The 21,101-nt window shown below is 42.0% G+C and overlaps 1 protein-coding gene across 1 annotated transcript; it reads left to right on the forward strand.

The window, feature by feature from the left end:
• Window positions 1-534: 534 nt before the first annotated feature.
• Window positions 535-13,168, forward strand: LOC103803558 (formin-binding protein 1-like; the record flags this gene model as incomplete). The annotated part of the gene is made up of 4 exons (XM_009076123.1): window positions 535-552; window positions 5,662-5,777; window positions 10,310-10,366; window positions 13,021-13,168. Coding segments are annotated over exons 1-4 (339 nt in total), but the record flags the coding sequence as incomplete, so codon positions are not given.
• Between the last annotated feature and the right edge of the window lie 7,933 nt (window positions 13,169-21,101).

The raw sequence follows: 21,101 nt of genomic DNA on the forward strand, positions 1-21,101 counted from the left end.
GGGAGGAGAAGGTATGAACCAGAGGTAAAAATTAGTGTTTAATTCCCCTATTCCTGTTGATGTTTTTAAGGGCAGTGGATAAACAGGTAATTTGGTGAGGAAATGGAATCAAACTCCCTGGAGAATTGGGCAGTAGAAAGTCTTAAAATCTTAAAGATCTTAAAATATTCTTAACATTTAAGAATCATGGGTACTTTATTATGTTGCTGAATTAGAATTGCAGAAGGAGTATGCTAAATATAAAGGCTTTGCTTTTCTATTATTGGCATCTGAATTTTGAGCATACTCTTTGCTCACTGCTTGTCTCTCTATTAACATTCTTAATTTCACACCCCTGCACTGCTACCTGTGAAAACAGCAGAAAGGGTGACAAGAGTGACATTTCAGCCTGGATACTGGTGCAGTTAACACTTCCAACTCAGTCTCATCTGGGCAGGCTTGACAGGGTGATTAAAGGTGCAGAATTAATTGGTAAATTCTCCCAGAACCTAATGTTTTGTTCACACTTGAGACCCACTAGAAACCCTTGGCTGCATGGGGGAGCTGGGCCAGGTGAGTGTGTCTGGCTGCAGAGAGACTGAGGCTGCAGCTCAGAAGAGTGAGGACATCCCTTTGTTTCATATCTTAATACTGAAGCCCTTTGGTGGCAAGTTGAGGTCTCTCCTCGGATCTGGCTGAACTATTTGCAACACAGAGAAACACTCTAGAAAGAGGAAGGAGTGTCTTACTGAGCTGCTCTTCAGAGACCACATGAATAACACTTTATTGCTCAATAATTGGTTGCACTCCATGTTATATGGCTCAGAAATAGGAAGAAAGTTTCTCTTTTGTTTTTCTTAGTGGCTGTCTTTCTTCTTCCCAAAATACTTTGTATCGCTGGGGAATGTGACTTGAGGAGAGCAGTTGAGGAGTTGAGGGGATTTGACAGCTTCAAGTAACCCTTAAAACAAGGCAAAGCAAATGGGCAGGACTCTTTCCATTTGAAGTTTTGTCAGGGTAACAAGCATGCAGCCAGCTTTGAGGGAGAACACAAGAATGTGAGGTTATTTGGGCACTGGTAAAAGTACTGAGAGAGAATTAATGGGAATAGAAGTGAGAAACTCACTTTGCCTTAGGGTTACAATATTCAAAGCATTCTGGGTACTTGAATGTCAGATACAAGTTAATGACTGAAGTTCTACTTTCCTCTTTTGAGCTGTAATTTGTGTGTGTGTGTTAAGCTCTGGACAAATACTAAGACACTGTTTTTTTCAAGCAGCTCATAGCAGAGGTATTGCTTTGCCACCTGCCTGAGTCAGGTGTATTCCAGCTCCTCCTTCACTTGAGGAAGTGTTTGTACAGGCACATGTTGCTGGCATGGGGAAGCTGATGGAATCTGATGAAGAGGGATAAGTTACAGCTGTACGAGTAGTTTAATTACATGCACATCTTGATTGTCAATTAGAAGTCTATTCTTTTTAGTAAGCTGATATCCCGATAAGTGTAGGGACTGGAAACTGGGAGATGAGATTTGGCAGGTTGGAAGGACATAGTAACATGAGGGCTGCTGTGATACGTGACTGGCTGTCAGTGCAGTGTTCTGCTCAGTGTTTTTAGGTGTGAACCAGTCTCTGAGCTGCAGGAAAGCAGTGAATACTTCTAAAAAATGTTTTGGTGTTTCTTTTTCTGAGAAAACAGGTGCATTCTGACCTTTTGTTTCTCCCTCACTGTGGTCTGGTGGGAGCACTTACTGAACACTGCATCATGCTTCTTGTCTTGTTTTCTTGCTTTCCTTGAATGCTGAAGCCCTGTGGAATTTATTTAATGTTCTCCTGAAGTGGAAGGATGAGGAGGCTGCAGAAATGAACAGAGGAGTCTATATATATTGAAACTGAAAGCTGAAACAGCATCTCATGAAATCATCTAAGCTTTGATGGCTGAACCTGCAGAGCTGCAGTAGCAGATTTCACCTGCCAGACCTGTACCTGTCAGTGGCAGGACTGGTGCACTTTGTGCTGAATCCATGTGGTGTTCTCATTAAACTCCAGAGTAATTGCCATTTCAGTGTTGATTGTTTGAAGGCATGGTATTATTGTTCACTACTCACAAAAATCTTATTTTCAGAAGTCCTGTTTTGGCATTGATTGCATGTATCCCTGAACCTTGGGATTCCACGAATTAAAGGTTTTGCTGCTGATCAACACATTCTGTGTACTCTGTCATCCCAATGATTCATCAGCTTTACCTCAGAGCCTTTGCCTACCTTTGTCGTGCTGAGCAGACCCATGGAACAAGGAGAGCTATCTGTGTTGGGTCCCTCTGGCTGCACTGCCCTTCCTTTGGAATCTCATGCTCAGCCAGGGATGGTGTTGCCAAAGAGAAGGGATAATGGAATGCATGACCCCACTGTAACACTGTTTTGGGGCGTTAGCTGCTGAGTGAAATGGCACTTGGGCCAATGCTGTTCCATGCCCGGAAAAGGACATGGAAGTGTCCTTTTAGCAGATATGCAGAGAGCTAAACTTCCCTTTGCCTTGCTTCTTGATAGTGGAGGTCAGTACTTTATCTTGTTGAGGTGCTTCTGCTTAGAGCTTGGCAAGGCACAAGTGTCTCAGCTCAGTTTATAAATAGAAATTCAGCATCTTCCCCTGGTTGGTCTGTCCGACAGCTGCGCCGCAGTGTGTTCCCCTTACACTGCTCCTCAGGGAGTTTTCTTTCACCAAACTTGACAGAGTGAGGCCTCTCAAACAGTCCACAGGTCTCTCTGGGATAGCAATCCAAACTGAGGCAGTTACCTGAAGCCTTTTTCAGGATTTTATTCATGCTCTGATCTAAATGATGCTCTGAGATTTGATTCAAGGTGGTGGTGGTGGTAGGTTTGGACAAGCCACCACCAGGATTGACTTTTCAGGGTGAACCTGCTCTATTTTCCTGTGCAGTCAGCAGTCTGGATTACCTTGAAGGGCAGGATCTCCTTGAAAGGCATTTCCCCTGGGAAACCTTGACCTTTCCTCTTTGCAGATGGGGTTACAGTAGGATACTAAGTGAAGTTTCTTGGTGCAAGTTTGATACATCTGATAAAGGTGGTTAAATTTGCTTATAGGAATTTGGGAGTGGATTTCCCTCCCTGAGATTTCTCTTCTCAGTCAAGAGTGTGTGTGAACGCATGTAAAGCTGTGAGTAATGCACTGCCTCGTGGGGTATTTATTTTATGTGCATGTGTTTATGTTAAGGAGTGTAAATGGTGGGAAGAGTAGGGTGTGGGAAAGCTAGACGACCTCCTGATCAGAAACCTTAAAAAGGCCTTGTTTGCACTACTCTCCTGCTGAGCATAATCCTAGAGGTGGAGAGGTTGTATGTTTGAAGCAGAGCAGAAGGTGCTTCGTTGTGCTGCATCATACTCCAGGCAGCACACTGTGTTCCTGCCTCATCTGAGCCCTGTCTGAGGAGGAGAGATCTGTGATTTTACCCATGACTTTGTCATCTCCCCAGCTGTGAAACTGTCTGAAATCCAGATTTGTATATATGCAAATATGTACTGGCCTAGTCCATATATTCCCTTTCTGCAGAAATCATATATCCTCTTTCTGAGTGACTATGTCCCAGTGGTTCAGGGCTGGTTTAAATTGCTGAAAGTCAGGGTTTTATTCTGTGTAGTTTGAATTATTTTTTCTTCGCTTACCCTTAACCACTTTTTTTTTTTTGTAGTTCTTGGAGCCACAAGACTTAGTCCTTTCCTATTTCTGTAACTTTATACTATTGCCCTTTTGCTGTTCTGCTCCCAGTGCCTCCTTAATTGACTAAAACTGACCTAATTTAAATTGAAACCTAGTCTGGTTTGGCTGAATTGGTTTGAAATCGTTCCTTATGCTGTACCAGAGCAAATACACAGATACACAAACCCTGTGTCCTGTTCCATGTGTGTTACCTGCTGGTCTGACTTACTTCATACTAGAATCTTGCAGATCTCTTTCTCTAATGTGGTTTCTATTTCTTCCCTTCAAATTACAGTTAAAGCAGTTTTATTAGCAGGTTTATTTTATTTATGAGCTGCAGTGTACTCTGTTGTTCAGTGCTGGCAGAATCTCTCCTGCCCCCAGTGTAACTCAGTCACAGCCAGATGTGCTGCAGAGCACAAAGTGGTGTTTGGTTAAGAGCTACATGTTCACAAACGAAGGCTTTGTTGTAGCTTTCCGTTGTGTTTCTGCTCTGTGTACCTAAGGAAGCAGGTTTGTGTAGCTTTGATAAGTCAGTGATAGCTCTGCAAACTGAGGCACGAGGCCAAATCTCTGGCAGAGAAACATCACTTGTGTCAGTACCATTGGTTGTGGCAGATCAGCATTGGGTCCAAACCTATTGCTGTGTGTAGGTTTTGGGTTTTTTTGGAAAACATCATAAATCTACTTTTCCCTGCAGATATACAAACTTCTTCTCTGTTTTCCATCATTGAACCTGATGCCTATGAAGTTGAGCTGATATTTAAGCCCTTCTTGACTCTGTGTTTCTGTCAGGATAAATATTCAGTGTTTCATAGTTTAAAAATTATATTTTTAGTCTTGTGGAAAGAGAGGAGACCTCATAGGAACTTTTCAATATCTGAAGGATCTGCAAGGAGCTGGAGAGGAACTCTGTGTGAGGAACTGCAATGATAGGCCAAGGGGTAATGGGTTCAGCCTGAAGGAGAGAAAGTCTAGATTAGATGTGAGGAAAAAAGTGGTTTACTATAAGGATTGCCCAGGGAGGCTGTGACTGCCCCAACCCTGGCAGTGTTCAAATCCAGGTTGGATGAAGCTTTGAGCAACCTGATCTAGTGAGGAGGTGTCCCTGCCAGGGCAGGGGGTTGGGACTAGGTGATCTGTAAGGTCCATTCCAACCCTTAAATTCTATGATTCTGTGATATGATTGTGGAATTTGAGTGTTGAAGGAACCAGATTTTGAAAAATAAGGTAATTACAGGTTAAATCTGCAGATAGCAATGAACTGGTTTGGGTAATTAATTTGGATTTAGAGTTGCTTAATTTCTCTTGGCATTTGCAAATCCCAAACTGATTTGTGGAATGTTCTTGGTTTTATTGAAAACATGTGTGACTGTTTCTGAGGGCAACTGTGTTTGAAGAACAAAGTAGAATCTGTATATAAATGGAGCTAGACAAGGAAACTTACTGAAACCATAGCTAATGTCTTTTTTTGGGGCGTCATGGTATCTGTATAAGGCAATTAAAGTCTATTCTGTATAAAGATTGTTAGCTGTTCTAAATGATATTTTAAATTCATAGCACTGACAAACCTGAAGTCTAAGTCTACATTTTTTTTCAGATGAAAATCAGAATTATTCATTAGAAGTAGACCCCAAAGTCATGGAACTTCTATTAATTCTTCAGAGTAAAAATGCTGTCAAGGATATCTATTTCTTATCTAAGTATGTCTTTCTATTAGAAGCTGCTTTTCAGTAGAATTGCCAGGATTTCTGGAATGAAACTAATTCAGAAATGAGGAGTGAAGGATGTTACTGAATTGGTGTCACATTAAAACACAGATTTCTGTTGATTAAAAACCTGTATCACTACAAAACTGTGGTAATGGAAAATATTAACTCTGTATGGCAATGAGCACTTTGTGTAAATTATTTTTAGTTATCTCTGTGTGCAGTGAGACTAAACTATTTGATTTGATTCATTGCAGGACCAGTTTGACAACTTAGAAAAACACACGCAGTGGGGTATTGATGTTCTGGAAAAGTACATCAAGTTTGTTAAAGAAAGGACAGAGATTGAACTCAGCTATGCAAAGCAGCTTAGGTAAGTTGATATGTAAAGTTCTGGATTTCAAGTTGCATCTGTTCAGAGCCTGTAATCAAAGTTTGCTGTTTCAGTGGTGATTTTGTTTGTAATAATGGCTTCTAGAAAATAGCTTTAATTGAGAGATTGGAAAGCTAAAGTTAATTTTAAGACACTGTTTTATCGTCTCTGCTAATAATCATTTGCTTTGCAAAAAGAAAGGTTATTTAGGTGACTGAGTAGCACACTAGAGCTTACTCATGACTTAGCCATGATTAATAGCTCAGGCTTTGAGGACAGCATTGTAATGTTTTCCATGAAACTGGGGCTGCTGCATGTCAGTGCTGAAGGGTTTCAGAATTCAGCAGAATAATGATCACTTGTAAAGTGAAGTTTAGGTTTTCTTTTCCTGGGACAGGCCCTTTTGGAGTGCACGTAGGAGAAACTGCAGGTCAGAGAGTCAGTCCCAGCCCTTGGAAATTTTGCCATGTTGCAGCCTGAGGTTTGAATTACAGTTTTATAATCTTGCCACAGGTGTTGTGAGGTGTCTCCTGAACAGAGCAGGGATTTTTGTGTCTTCATCTCAAATAATTCCTGCTAGGTACTTTGTACATATCTGGTTTGACTATCAGGTTGATAGAGACCAGTATGTCTGAACCAGACCCAGAAAACCTATTCCTTCAGGTCAGAAACAGTGGAAATGGGAAGGGGTCTTACGAACACTCCCACAAGTAGATCTTACCCTGCTTTTCCCAGTAAGGTAAAAAAAAAGTTAGCTGGAGCTAACTGGTGAGGGGAGAGCAGCAATAATCCTTCTTAGCCCCTCAGGTAAATCCACACCTTTTTTTTTTATGATGATGATATTAAATATTAGAACTCTTTCCTTCTGCTCAGTATTTATAGAGATTGAGATCTGAGGCTCTGGTTGGTCTGGGTGTATCTAAAGCACAATGTCTATGGAAAAAACAACCAAGCAAGCAGAATTTGCTTGTGTTCAAATGGATTAGAGATGCACAATGGGCTGTGATTTATGAGGAGCTGGGAGTTGATAAAACCCTGCCTTGCTGGTGATGTGCTCTCTCAAGGGAATGCCACGAGGGTTCCCCAGGGTTTCTGCTATAGACAAGCAGGAAATAGAAAATGACTCGTGCAGGAACAAATTGCTCACATCCTATGGAGATGAGCAGAGATTGAATTACAGAGGCAAAATGAGCTGGAAGAAAGAATGTGTGACTGGACTGGGAAACCCCAGCAGAGTATCTGTGTGAGCTGGTCTGTCTTATGAGCCATCCCACACGAGACTCACTGGGTTTCTTAGGGTGACAAATTTCAGGTGTTCAGAGCTTAAGTATGCAAATAAACCCAAACAAAATGTTTCAGGAAAATGAGAAGATAGTCACAGATAAAACTGCCTCAAAACTCTGAACTTCTGAGTTTTAGTTCATATTCTGTTTCTTGCCTCTCTGTATTTTTATGGCTTGAGGACAAATACATCTGTCCCTGAGGAGCTCTTAAACACAGGGCTGCTTGGAGTCAGCCAAGAAGTTAGAGGTATAAAAGGAAAAAAACCTGAAAATGTAGGCATGTCAAATGTTGAGATAAAACAGTGCTGGACATTAAAAACAAAAGTCCTGCATCTGCTCTTATTTAATAAGTCTCCTTAAGCCTGGTGCAAACCTTTCTTGTACCACGTGCATTTGGTGTAGAAGGGTTACAGCACATCTCTGTGTGTCATATTGTGAAGAAAATACTGTTAAAAAGGGACAGGTTAACTCAAGGTTCTCCTGTGGATTTAACTCAAAATTTTATTTCTAGGCTAAGTAAAACTGTTGAAATTAATTTTCTTTTGTGAAACTTGTTTTGTGCTTGGTCCCTGGGCTCCCTAACTAGCTATTTTTCTTCTCTGGCTGTCTCATCTCAGCCTGGTCATCTGGTTTAATTGGCTTCTATTTAAAAATATATCCTTGTTTCCTCTTTATAATTTTGCAAAGATCTATGTAATTTGTTTTGAGTTAGACCTACATACCACTTACAATTCACCCTGGTTTGAGAGTCCAGTTCAGATCTGTCATAATTATTTTCTTAAATGTTTTATATTCTATTTATTGAGTCATTAAACCAGGCTGGGTGGAAAGGATGCAGGACTCCTGGGTAGTGTTCATTTGTCCTGTGTTTAAACTTCCATGGGATGTGGACATGCTGGATGCTGTGCTGAGTGCTGAGGTGGTTTCCTTGCCCTCCTCCCCTAGTCACCACTTACCTGACAGCACACACACCCTGAGCATCACAAAGGCTGTCAGAAGCCCTGATTAATGTGATGATGGGTCCCTAGCCTTGAGGAAGATGTGTTGGAAAAAATGCCTGAGGTAACAGGATAATCTGAGAATCAGAACCTCTGATGGGTGACAAATGTGAGAGAAAGAGGAAGATGTCAGACAAGCTGAAATAAGGGAGCAGAGAAACAAGCTGGAAAGGCAGAAAAAAGTGATGCAGAGTGAAAGGCAAATAGAAACACACATCAGACAGGTGCACTGGGTAGCACAGAATCTTTCCAGACCGGGTATTTTCCTGCTGGTCTTTGTTCTCATGTGTTAGTTCCCTCTTTTAATTGCTCTTAGTGCTGAAGGTGTCACTGCTTTGTGAGCTTAAACCTGGGAAGTGCTGGTGTGACACTGCACTATGACATCTGAACTTCAACAACACTTCTGGATTCAGAATCACTTCTCATATTTTTTGTGTTTGTATCTTGGTTAAAACCTAGTGTTTGTGATTTTAAAAGGGGAAGAAAATGAGCAACTCATATAGACTCTGTGTTGTATAAAGTGCACAGAAGAAAATTGTGTTTAACCCAGATGCTAATCCTTGCTAGGTGTTTTTTTCCTGTGAAAGCATACTGTGGAATTTTTTTTGCCTCAGCTCTGCAGCATTTTTGCACCTTTAAAGATTGAGAGGAAGCCAGTAACTGTGTGTGTCAGAATTAATTGGGCAGCGTGACAGAGCAGAGAGATGGAAGTTTTGACTGTGTGTGAAAATGCCTTATTAGTGTTGCCTTCTGTGCATGTTTTCTTGTGGCTTTTCCTTTCCTCTTCAAGCAGGTGCATGGAGAAGAGGCACAAAGGGTGCTACAAGATTTACTGTCATTATGCAGAGCAGTTTGCAGAATTCTTCCCATGCTGGTGGTGTTTGGTGGAAGCTGCTGCATGCAGAACTCTAGTTCAGTTTTTCAAAGCATGAGGAGGCAGAGACTGGGAGGGAGATGCTCATTTGGATCTCTTCCAGTTGGGATACTTAAATTTGGAGAAACACATGTTTGTCTGTGCAAATCTGCCAGGGTTCTGGCTACTTCTCTGTTTGGGCAGATGCTCCTTAATTCCTCAAGGAGAACAAAAGGAATAAGAAATGTGAGACGAGGGGCCCTGCTGTCTCCCAGTCAGCACTGGAACCAGCATCAACCAGGAATGGGTTATGCCTTGGAAAAAGCAGTTTCTTTTCAACTGGATGTGTTCTGTGAATCCTCCAAAGAGTTTGGCATGGATAAGTCAATGAAATTTGGTCCTCCTTTGGACAATGATTCCATCAATACTGCTTGTATGTTGTTAGGTGCTGAAACAGCCTTGTAAAGCCAAAACAAATGGCTTCTCTTTCACAACAGGGTGAGAGGAAGACAGTGATAGGGATGAGTTTAGGACAGAGGAGCATGGAAAAGACCTTAAAATTGCTAAGTGAGATTTGTCAGCTATCTGGTGTGCATTGGATAAAGGGTGCACAGGGTTGTGCTGTGCTCCAGTGCCACATGCATTGTAATGCTGAGCTGTACCAGGTGCTCTGAGGGTCAGGTGGGCAGCACACCTTCATGAATCCCTGGATTTGGTGCTGGTGATTGCCTTGCAGGGCAATGAAAGCCTTATAATAACCCTCAGATGTACTAACAGTGATGATCAGGGTTCTGATTCAAGATGCAATCACGTGAAGAGCATATTGGTGTTTTAAAATTAAATCATTAGTGCTGTGGGGTAATGAGATGCAATCAACTGTGCTAATTGGGACAATCAAATTTCACACTTCCCCCAGCATCAGTTGCTAATCATAACATGATCCCCCTTTTGCCAGCTCAATGCAGCTTCCCATAGCTTTATGAAGGGCTTTTTTTCCCTTGGAATCATCCTGCTAAATACAGGCAAACTTGCTTGGCCAAGTTTGCTGCATCAGATCACCCTTCCATGGGTTGCTTGTACTGTGAAAGAATCTGCTTTAGGTCAGGTGAAGGAGGTTTGTGCATCAGCAGAACCAAGAGCCCAGGTGTATTGACTTCGTGACCTTAATTCAGGACCTTCATTAGTTCAGAATCTGCTACTTTACTGCAGTAACAGAGACTGGAGCACTGGGCAGCCCATTGTTTGGGTGCCACTACAGCACCATCAAAGCCTGTAGAGGTGTCTAGTCACTGCAGAGAAAAACTGAAGCCCCACAGAATGTTTGTGCATGCAAAGATTATCCAGTAAATTTTAAAAGATGTTTTGAGATTTGAATTTGATCTGTGTTTTTGATTTTAGGAATCTTTCCAAGAAATACCAACCCAAAAAGAACTCCAAAGAGGAGGAAGAATACAGGTATGTTCATGATCCACTGCTGGGTGAGCACACATTGAGGGAGGAAGGGGAAAAGTTTGGGTCAGGAGCTTGTAAAGCAAAGATTTTGAAGTCAAGTTTAAGAATATAGAAATCATATAAACAGGCTTAAGTGCTGGATACTAAGGAGTGGATTTGGTCTGTAGATACTCAGTTCCTCTTACATATTATGGTTTCTGGATGCCTAGTTTGAGGTAGGTTTTTTGTTTCATTTTTTGTTAACGTGCCTTAAAAACTTTTAAGCCAGCCTGATCCTTTCTCTTTGAAGTGAGCAACCAAATTCATATCTGCTTTCAAACAGTTGTTTAGCATGAAACATAAGCACTCTGCCTAAGTATTAAATTACTCAAATGGGATGACAACACAGATTAGGAACTCACTGAAGGGATAATGTTCTAACAGCACAGAGAAACCAGTGGCTCTTGACGAGTAGGGTGAAGGATGTAGTCTGTACTCCCAGTATCCTGGGATGCAGCAATGCATAACTTGCTGCTGTTGAAGGCTGTTAGCATGAAACATAAGCACTCTGCCTAAGTATTAAATTACTCAAATGGGATGACAACACAGATTAGGAACTCACTGAAGGGATAATGTTCTAACAGCACAGAGAAACCAGTGGCTCTTGACGAGTAGGGTGAAGGATGTAGTCTGTACTCCCAGTATCCTGGGATGCAGCAATGCATAACTTGCTGCTGTTGAAGGCTGTTGCACAGCTTCACCTTTCTGCTGTTGATTCACCTGTTCAGCCTCTATCTCCCCATGGCAGGGGATGATGTGATGCTCACAGAAAGTGACTGTGGCATCAGAGCATAGACCACGTGTTGTTAAGAACACTCCTGCCCTCGATGAGAACAAAGACATTCTTTGAGCAGAACTTTCCAGAAGAGATGCTTCCCAACAGACAGGCTGTAAGCCAGAGTTGAGAACCTTTTCCCTCAGAGCACTGGGACTGGAGTTTCTCAATGTCAGTGTTTTGTAATGCAGCTTTGCACAAAGGCATGGCAGGGCCTGACCCTCAGCCTTGTCTTGCAGGAGGCTGCTCTGCCTCTGGAGAGCCCAGCAGCAGCCCCAAACCCTTGACCCTGAAATTTGAAACATTTCAGATGAGTTTGGATGTGGGTCCAACTGGATGATTCTATTAATGTAGATTTTTGGGTCAGACCCTCAAGCTGCTGTATGAGGCTCCAGTGCCTTGAATCAACAGAGATAACAGCCTTGTCTTTTGCTTTTTACATTTATTTTTAGTAAGATTGTTTGGGAATCAGTTATTTATGCCATTGTTTCCTGAGCTATTGGTATTTACACAAGAAAGCTTATGTTACCAGAGCAGCCTCTGCTTTGGTCTGTACCCAGGATTAGGAGTAAATCTGCCTTTGGATAGCTCTACCATAAATGGGTATTTTGAGTTTACTACAACGTTTTTGACACATCTTTCATTGCTGCAATAGGATATTGCAGTTAAATGATCCTATGTGAGGTGGCACAGAAGATCCTATGTGTCCTTTGCCCTTTTTAAATAGAGTGTTCACCTCAATGTAGTTTCTTTATGTCTCAAAACAACGTCTGGAGATTTGTCATATGACCTTTTTGTGCCTCAGATGCTGTTTTGAGACAGCCTGGCTAAAAATCAGCTGCTTTCAGGCTTATTGTCAGTCTAGTTCTGTGGCTGTGATCCCCTGGAGTTTGCAACTGGGATTTCTCTCAAAGCACCACAGCTTGACTGTGAACTGGACTGTATTTTTAGCATCCTTTTTTTTTCAGTTTGTTCTTTTCTCTGATGCCTTTTTCATCCCTCCTTGTACCACTCCCTTTTATTTCCTCTAAATTGCTCCCTCTTTGCTTTTTCACCTTTGGATGACATTATCAGTGTGGCCATTACCATTTAATAATAGTTGTTCTAGTATGTCCTAGTGTCTTGCTGCTGTTTTCCAGCTGCCCAGCACAGCCAGCTGAGAGATTTAAATGCAGCTCTGTTGGTGCTGGGCTGAATATACCAGTGACATAATCTGCTGTTTTCAAATTGTGTGCACAGATGTTTGTTTCTTCGTTTTAATAATACATGGAATGCTGTAGAGGAGATTTATTTTATATGAAAAATAAACCTTGTGATGGAAGGTACTTAAAAATATGGGTTGACAATAATAGTAAACTCACTGCTTATTTGAAGACTTCATAAACTGTAGTTGATTGAAATCCAATTTACGCTATGAAAACCTTTCTTTTCTAGGCTATGCTGGCCAAAATTTTGCTTGCTTAGACAGGATTTTGCCAGGTAGGATATACTGATGACTCTGTGCACTGAATGGTAGGAATTGAAAGAGTATAACTAGCAATGTTTGGTGCATAGAGATTAGAATAGCAAAATCCCAGAGCTGTGCTGATAAAAACCTGGCACTCTAAAGTGGTGATATTTTTAAGAGCCAGTGTCAAACTGTCTAAATCGAGATAGATTTATCAGACAACTGTCAGTGTGTGGGATAGGCTTCCTTTGAGAAATTCCTGCCAGTGAATCTGTGCTAATTCATATTCAGTCTCACGTAGCAATGCTAAATGCTTCAGGAGGATCCAGCCTCCCTTTGCAGTGTCTGTCTGAAAAGAAAGGGACTCAAAGCAAAATGCATTTTTGTCCTTTGCAGGTACACATCAACTAGAGCCTTCCTAGCCACTTTAAATGAAATGAATGACTATGCTGGACAGCACGAGGTCATTTCAGAGAACATGACCTCTCTTATCACTGGAGAGTTAACACGCTATGTGCAGGAGCTGAAACAAGAGAGGAAATCGGTAATTGATCCTTTTTTTATCTGTTATTCACAATTCATTGCTATTTAAGACAGCTAATTAGAGGTAGTAGAGTTCAATGTTAAGTAAAATTTGTAGTTAATAAACATGAGCTTTGCTAATGAATTAAGCATTAAAGAAGTGGGTTATGTGCCCTGGCCAAGTCACTGAACCATTTGAATCAAACGTTATAAAATGGGACAGCAGTGCCTTGAGGAGAATCCCTGCTAAATAAGGTCAGAGTCCCATCTGTGCTTAAGGCTCTGCTAGCCAAAAACTTGCTTGGGGAAGAGTCCAGCAGCACTGTGTGAAGCCTGAAGTAAACAGAGGAACTGTAGTACTGAGGCTGATTGAAAGAGTTATGTGGATTTTGGTTTACATTTTTCTGCGTCTCAGCCAGATCTGGTCAACAGGACTTTGTGAAGTTATTCTAATGAGAAATATGGGATCTGTATTGTTTGGTGATGGTGGGGAGTCTGGTTTTCACCTGTTGTCCTTCCAGACTGGGAGACTTAACAGCTTTATGTTAGTACTCTATTTTAGCTAGGACTTTAGGAACCTATGTACCTCCTACAGTGAATGCTCAAAGCTGATTAATTTGCACATCATCAGCTCTGAAAAGGAGATAGTTGAGATGTGATTTCCTTCCTTCCCTTGAACCCTTTTATCCCCTGAATACAGGGGCATAAAATCGGGATTCTAAGCATTATTGCTACAAATACTCATAGCACAGGTACAAAATGACTAAGCAAAGTGCAAAAGGGGCATCAGGGCATTATATTTCATTTCCAAACTGTTGGCCTATTCTTGTAAGTGGCAAAATAGTCCTGCTCAGTCCAGCAAAACTTAGGCATTTATAAATAGTCCCACTAAACATTAAGCATGTGTTGAAGTGCTGTGCAGGACCAGAGCCCTGGAAATCACCATCTTCTCCTAAGTATAGTATTAGGATGATAAGTCTGTCAACAGAGGAAAAGAAGATATAGACATACCTTTAATTTGCAGAATGGTGTGTAATCTTGCAGGGATATAGTATTTTGGCAGCAGCATGGAAGGATGCTTTGCATATAGCTGCCATGAGAATGTTTCCTCAGCCACTCTGTGACCTTCAGCACGGATATGTACAAGAAGCAAGGCAAAAAAAAAAAAGCATGTGTGGCTTTTTCTGTCAGCTCAAGTGTGTTTACCTAATTCTTCAATTATGAGTGTGTAAAGCAATTAGACTATCTATTAGACATTTTAAGTGTGATGGAAGAGGACTTGTAAAGAATGTGAGCAATATCTAGTGCTTTTTGGTTTTGTTTGCAAACTTCCTTAATAAGTATAGCTCATAAGTAATGGGTGAATGGCAGGAAAATGGTTTTAATACTGCTGAGTAATAACAGTATGGGAACAGCAAAACCCCAACTGACTATTTACCTGCTGTTGCTGATAATTATTAGCCTTTAACAGCAAACAGTTGTCAGTCATGGTTGTTTTGTTCTTGCAACATGAATAGAAGCTATGTGAATCAGAAATCCTTGTCTGATTCTTGTAGGTCTCTCATTTATGAGAAAACAGTGTTGAAAAGGAAACTGCTCCTGCCCTCAGGCACTTTTCATGCACAGCCTCTCTCACTTCCTATTGTAAAAGCATCAATCATGCTGGGATCTGCTGGAGGTGAAGGTGGTTGTTGTGTAAATATCAGGGAGGGCTGCAGCTTTGGCAAAACCTTTAATGATACCAATTGATGAATCACTTGGTATTTCCAGAAATTTTGCTGGCAGAGTTCTCATACTCACTGCTTGCTCTGCCATTAGCTGTTGTGCTGCAGGTTCAAAGAATGATTTGACTATAAAAGACCCTTACGAGACCATAGAATCATAGAATTTAAGGGTTGGAATGGACCTTACAGGTCATCCAGTCCCAACCCTCCCTACAATGGGCAGGGACACCTCCTCACTAGACTAGATTGCTCAAGGCCTCATCCAGCCTGGCCTTGAACACTGCCAGGATTGGGGCAGCCACCACATCCCTGGGCAACCTGTGCCAGTGTCTCACCACCCTTATTATTGAGTCCAACCATTAACTAACACTTCAGGTCCACTAAGTAGCTGTAAGTTGTAAGAAAAATCATCACTTCATGTGCTAGGGCCATGTGTAGGAATTGGGAGACTCACATTCTCATCCACTGAGTCTTGTATAATTTGAATTAAGTCATTCAGGTATCAAAATACCTGTAAAATTGGACAAGTTTCCAGCTCTTTCAGTATGGCTGAGATCGATAAGCACCCTTGCCCTTTTTGTTGTAGTTTCCCACATGGAAGATGGAAATGATACACAGCAGTGTTAAAACTATGAATGTGTGAAAGATTAATTCAAGTTCAGCAGAAAGTGGTCAGGCAAATCATAGAATGGTTTGGGTTGGAAGGGACCTTAAAAATCAACTAGTTCCAGCGCCTTGCCATGGGCATGGACACCTTCCACTAGTCCAGGTTGCTCAGAGCCCCATCCAGCCTGGCCTTGACACTTGCAGGGATGGGATATTCATCCCATTTCCAAAGGAAATCCTTTGATACACAACAGGAGTTGTGTGATGGAGGCATGGGGGATGAGGATGGTGATCTTTAAACATGTGGGGGCTGGTGCCTGCCTGCACTGCTCTGCTTTCACACTCATTTAGCTCTATTGATTCAAGTGGAATTACACCAGCAGATGATCAGGGTCACACAGGAATAAATCACACTTCTTGGGTTTTCTTTGGCAAGTACAAGCCCCTGGCCTGTAAGTGTTGCAGAACCTGATACTGTATCAAGCCTTACATGGGTATTATGCTGGATAAAATGAATTTGGCATGCAATTTGTACCCATGTTGGGTTTGTTTGACTGCTGTGAAAGGTGTACTTGATGGCTGCCTATGTCATGTTTTCTCCACACAAGATAGTTGCTAGTGGTGAAAATAAGGGAAGAAGCAGCTAATCAAAACCAGGCAGGACAGTCTGGAGCCTGGACAAGTGAGATGACTTGCAAGTGCACAGTGGTTTGGTGCTGTTGTTGAAAAGACTCATACCTCCTCTGGGTTAGCGTTACATTTTTACAGACTGTGTGCTTTGTTGCACGATGGCTTTTGATCATCAGAAAGCAGTAAGAAAAATCAGGCAGACTCTTTTTTATGAAACTTGAATATCTTTAGCAACACAGATCAATACACTAGACTTTATCCTATTATGCCTTCCCTTTCCATAGGAGAGGTCGTGTTGATGTTGTCACTGTACCAGACGAGTTGTTTTGCCCTCACAGTCACTGGAATTAGGCACACCCTGCCTGCTTTTCACACTGTGTGTGTGTCAGAGGGAGAACTCCTCATGCTGTTTCAGTTCTTCCCAGCTGCCTAGTGAAGTGAAACTGTTTGTAGTGAAGTTCCTCACTTCAACTTCTTCTTGTATTCTCTTGATCTTAGTGTGTCCATGCTCTCACATGAATAATTTTCATCCTCAGCCAGGTTTGGCTAGCTGCTTAAAGGCTCAGATTTCAGTTCTATGTTATGTGTGAAGGTCATACCCCATCCACCTTCCTTTTGAGGTTATTGAGGCCAGATGCCTGTGACTGAATTCCCCTTCACTGTGGGAAGACCTCCATCACCAAGCCCAAAAAAATGAGTCAGGGGATCATCTCTTGAGTGGTTCAGGAAAGGAATGTGCTTCTGTGGTCATGCTTTGTGCCACCCCAATTTCACCAAAACATTACTTTGGGATAGCTGTGGAAGGTGTCAAGTGTGAGGTGGGGGCCCTGTGGTGTTCAAGGCCAGGCTGGATGAGGCCTTGAGCATCCTGGTCTAGTGGGGAGGTGTCCCTGCCCATGGCAGGGGGTTGGGACTAGATGAGCTATAAGGTCCATTCCAACCCCTAAAAAAAATTGTATTACAAAATTGGGTCTTAATCTTCCTTGTCTGACAAGAAAAGGAGATGATCCCAGTAAAGAGTTCTACTCCCACCATTGTGACTGTTGCTGAGTGTTATGGTCACTCCTAACCAGACCAGTTATTCTCCATATGGGAGAAAAATTACCAGCATTTTGATTGCTTAGGTGAAGCAACCTGCTTCTCCACACTGCTGGGCATTCCAAGTTACTCAGCATGCTTTGTTCTGTTAAAATGAAAATAAAATTAAAAATCTAGGCAGTGGGATTTTTTTCTACCCTCTTTTTGGGTAACACCTAAGAGGACTTTGGAGTAAACATGTAGGCAGTGCAGCCCAAGCATTGAGAATTTGTTTGTTTGGGGTTTTTTGCTCTTAACACTTCACAGGAGATAGCTTGGTTTACATATTCTCTCAAGTATGGCTGAGGAAACCCCTCAATGCTGTAGTTTGGATAGAAATTCAAATATTATTTCCTGGGGCAATTCTGATTTAGATCTGTGGTCGCAAACTAGGTCTTACTCATGGCCTCTTCTGGCAGCAGCTGCTCTGTAGCCACTGCTCATGTCAGCTTTGCTAAAAATGTATTTGGGAGTCATGAACTGTCCCTCTTATTACTGCTGCTGCTCTCACCTCTGCCTCCACCTCCCCTTGGGGCTGGACTGGCTCCATACAATCAAGCATGAAAGTCAAGTAGAAGCCAAAAGCTTTGCTGCAGACTGAACTGGTGCAGCACTGGGATTCTGTGGTTGGGAGAGAATTTACCTGATGTCAATACATTCCATTTTGTGTCAGGATAGAAGGGGAACAGGGAATGAATGTATCCTTATGGGTACTGTGGGGGTAAAACCAGTCTGGTTCTTTTATGGTGGGGTATGTGCACCCTCCCTGTGTGCATTCATCCAGGGTGTGCATGTCAGAGAACTTTCTGTTGCTTGTAGGTTCTCAGGTGTTGATGAAAAGTAAATAATTGGAGGAATTCTGTCACGTTCAGTCATGCTGAATAGTGCCCTGTTCTGCAAATAGTCCTGTGGTTTCCAGCAGGATTTCTCCCAGCACAGTGCACCCTGCAAACATGAGGCAGGATGGCACCACACAGCCCTGTCAAGTGCACAATGGATTTTTCCATGTTGTATTTTGGATATGCCTCAAGGTCTGTCTGTGTTTGGAGCACAACTGGGCTCTGCTGCAGAGGTACCAAGACACATCACTGCCTTCCAGAAGTGACAAACTAATGGCCAAGTCGAGGGTGGGAAGAGGAAAAGAGCAACAGTGAAAGGAAGTGATTTGCTGAACTTCAGAATTCAGGTGGATGTGATTTAAACTGAGCTCTTGTTCTGTGACTAAACCACTTCCAGCTCACTGCCCCATGAATGGAGTTAGTCTTAGTTTGAATCTAATGGTATCAGTGGGGGATTTTGTTGTGCTCAATAAATGCACTGCACAACAGTCCTACACTACATATTCATCCTCTTCCTTGTAAGGTGCTTCAGCTGTATTTCATCAAGTTAAATTGTATCAGGAGTAGCTGCAAAAAACCAAAATGAAAGTATGCATAAAATTGTTCAGAAAAGATGATAACAAATTCAGTATGTTCTTATGGAATATTTGATTTCCCTCAAATTATGGCACCAATTTAATGAAACTGTTGAATATTGGTATGTGTCATGTAATCATGCTGAGAAGGACTGTTCTGTGTTGGAAAAAGTAACTGCTTATTATCAAAGTTTCCAAAACGTTTTTGTGGGGGAGACAAATGCTAATATCCCATCCAGCTGAAAGGTATAATGTGACCTTTGGATTTAGCAGGGTTAAACTTGAGACCACTAAGCTTAATATCCTGCTTTTCCCAGTTTTGAATGGGTACATTGAACTATGAAATGATAGTTCAAATAAATAAATTGGCTTCTGTTTACCACATGAAGGATTCAGATTGGGAAAGAAAATATGTTTACTAACAAATGTAGCTGCATTTTCTGTGCATTAGCCTGAGTCTTGCACTGCAGGGCAAGAGCCTATTAGATGGACAAGATGAGAAGTGTCTTCTATGGACAGGAACATTTCCTGCTCCGTGCCTGACTGTGAGTGCCTGAGGGCAAGGGAGGTTGACATCAGCCATGGATGTACTTTTCTCTTTGGGTTCTGTCTGTATAGCCAGAGAGACTGGCATGAAATGAAAGAGCAATAAAGCCATAGGAGTTGTGCCTCTGTGAGCTGTGGAGAATGGTGTTCATTTGAGGCCTGAGGCACGTGGTACGTGGGTAGGTTCAACTGGTGTTTTAGTTAATGTGATATTTTATGTCTGATGCAGGTCTTGATACTCGTGTGTAGGTGTACATGGAGGTTATATGGAAACAGCTAAAAGGGTACAGTTATTTAAAGAAGTTAGAAGAGTTTCTGTGCCTCTTGAGGCATTAACTTGTACATCTAGTTTTCTTGTCGGTGCGAGGGCTGTACAGGACTGTCACAGACCATTTCTGTGGATGGAGGAGATAATCCATTGAAATGACATCTTTTGACTGTGGATCAGTGGAAGAGAAGCTTTGTGACACGACTGGGAGTGAGAAGAGGTGGAAGCTGGAATAAGATGTTCCTGTATTCTCATTGAAGGATTTAAAACCACAAACGTCTCTTCATACCATAGTTTTTGGTAGTAATGTTGGATCTTCCTTTGAAAACCTCTAGGTTTGTTCTCATAGAGCACTTTGGCACAGCTGGGTTTTTAAGGACAAGATGAACCCCCAGGGATGGATTGAAGTGGGGTGTACAGCCTCCAAACAACCCCTCACACCTGTGTGTGTGCTCCTGAATCCAAGGCCTTCTGGCCCTGCTGCCATGAAGGCAGATGGTTTGGCAGTACCTCTTGAAGAGTTGGCCAGTGTAGCATAGTGCTCTCAAGGATCCCTGGAGCTTTACTTCCTTGGAGTTGTCCTGGAAGCTGCGGGAGGGCAGTGCTGCTCTGCTGAGAGAGGGCACAATTGTGTCTCTGTCGCTGACAGACAATTCCCAATATAAGGACTTAATCTGTCATATGTAGTGTGAAATGACAAGTTACCATAGATATTACTGCCAAAGTGTCTTAGGTTTGTGCTAATCACCTGGTTTGGGTTGGAAGGGACCATAAAGATCATCTGGTTCCACCCTCCTGCCATGAACAGGGACACCTTCCACTACACCAAGTTGCTTCAGGCCCCATCCATCATTCTGTTGAACAGCTCCTGGTAGGCAGGAGCAGCTACTTCTGGTTGTCTTGTGCAGCTGATCTGATCTTTGTCTGAAGCCTGTCAAACTTTGCTCTTAATGGTTCTTAACCAGAATTCTCTTGGAATGTATCACTTCAGGAGGAAACGCTTCAATCAAATCGAAGCATTTAACATCAGCCTTGAGCAGATATTCCTATGACATGTTCCAGGCTGGATGGAGTTGGGAGGTGCATGTCAAGAACAACATTCCTATGGAAGGCTGAAAAGGAGCTGTGCCCCAATATTAAGAAGCAGCCAAAGGAGAACAGAGCTGTGCCCCAATATTAAGAAGCAGCACTGATGAACATGTGTTAAAATAGTCATGAGTTTCATGTCATCATTCTCAGTAATGTCTTATGCTACTCTTATTACAAATGAGAGTGATAAGACCTCAAGAACATGTTACTATTCTTGGAAACAAAGATTTCTTCATAGGAGACTGTTTCCTGTCTTTGCAGCCAGGAAAAGAAAAACATTTGACAAGGCTTTTTTGCAAATGTTGCAGAGAAAATTGAGGAAAAAATAATGTTCTCTTATTTCCGTTTCTGGTGTGCTTTAATCACTGGTCATTATTTTAGGGATAACTTGTAACAAAAGTGGAGATAAGAGTTTGAATTGGAGGATGAAGTACTGTATTTATATGGACTATCAGTGTGAGCTGGGAGTGCTAGTTACAGGAGTCAAAGGTAACTGCTGTTTCAGTGACTTATGTTACATAGTATGTAAATAGAGAGAATGAAGCTTTGTCATATAGCTCTTTTTTGAAGAGTCTTAAATAGGATGTTGTCAAGTGAGCCA

This window comes from Acanthisitta chloris, unplaced genomic scaffold, assembly GCF_000695815.1.
Source record: "Acanthisitta chloris isolate BGI_N310 unplaced genomic scaffold, ASM69581v1 scaffold7276, whole genome shotgun sequence".
Classification (NCBI taxonomy): domain Eukaryota; kingdom Metazoa; phylum Chordata; class Aves; order Passeriformes; family Acanthisittidae; genus Acanthisitta; species Acanthisitta chloris.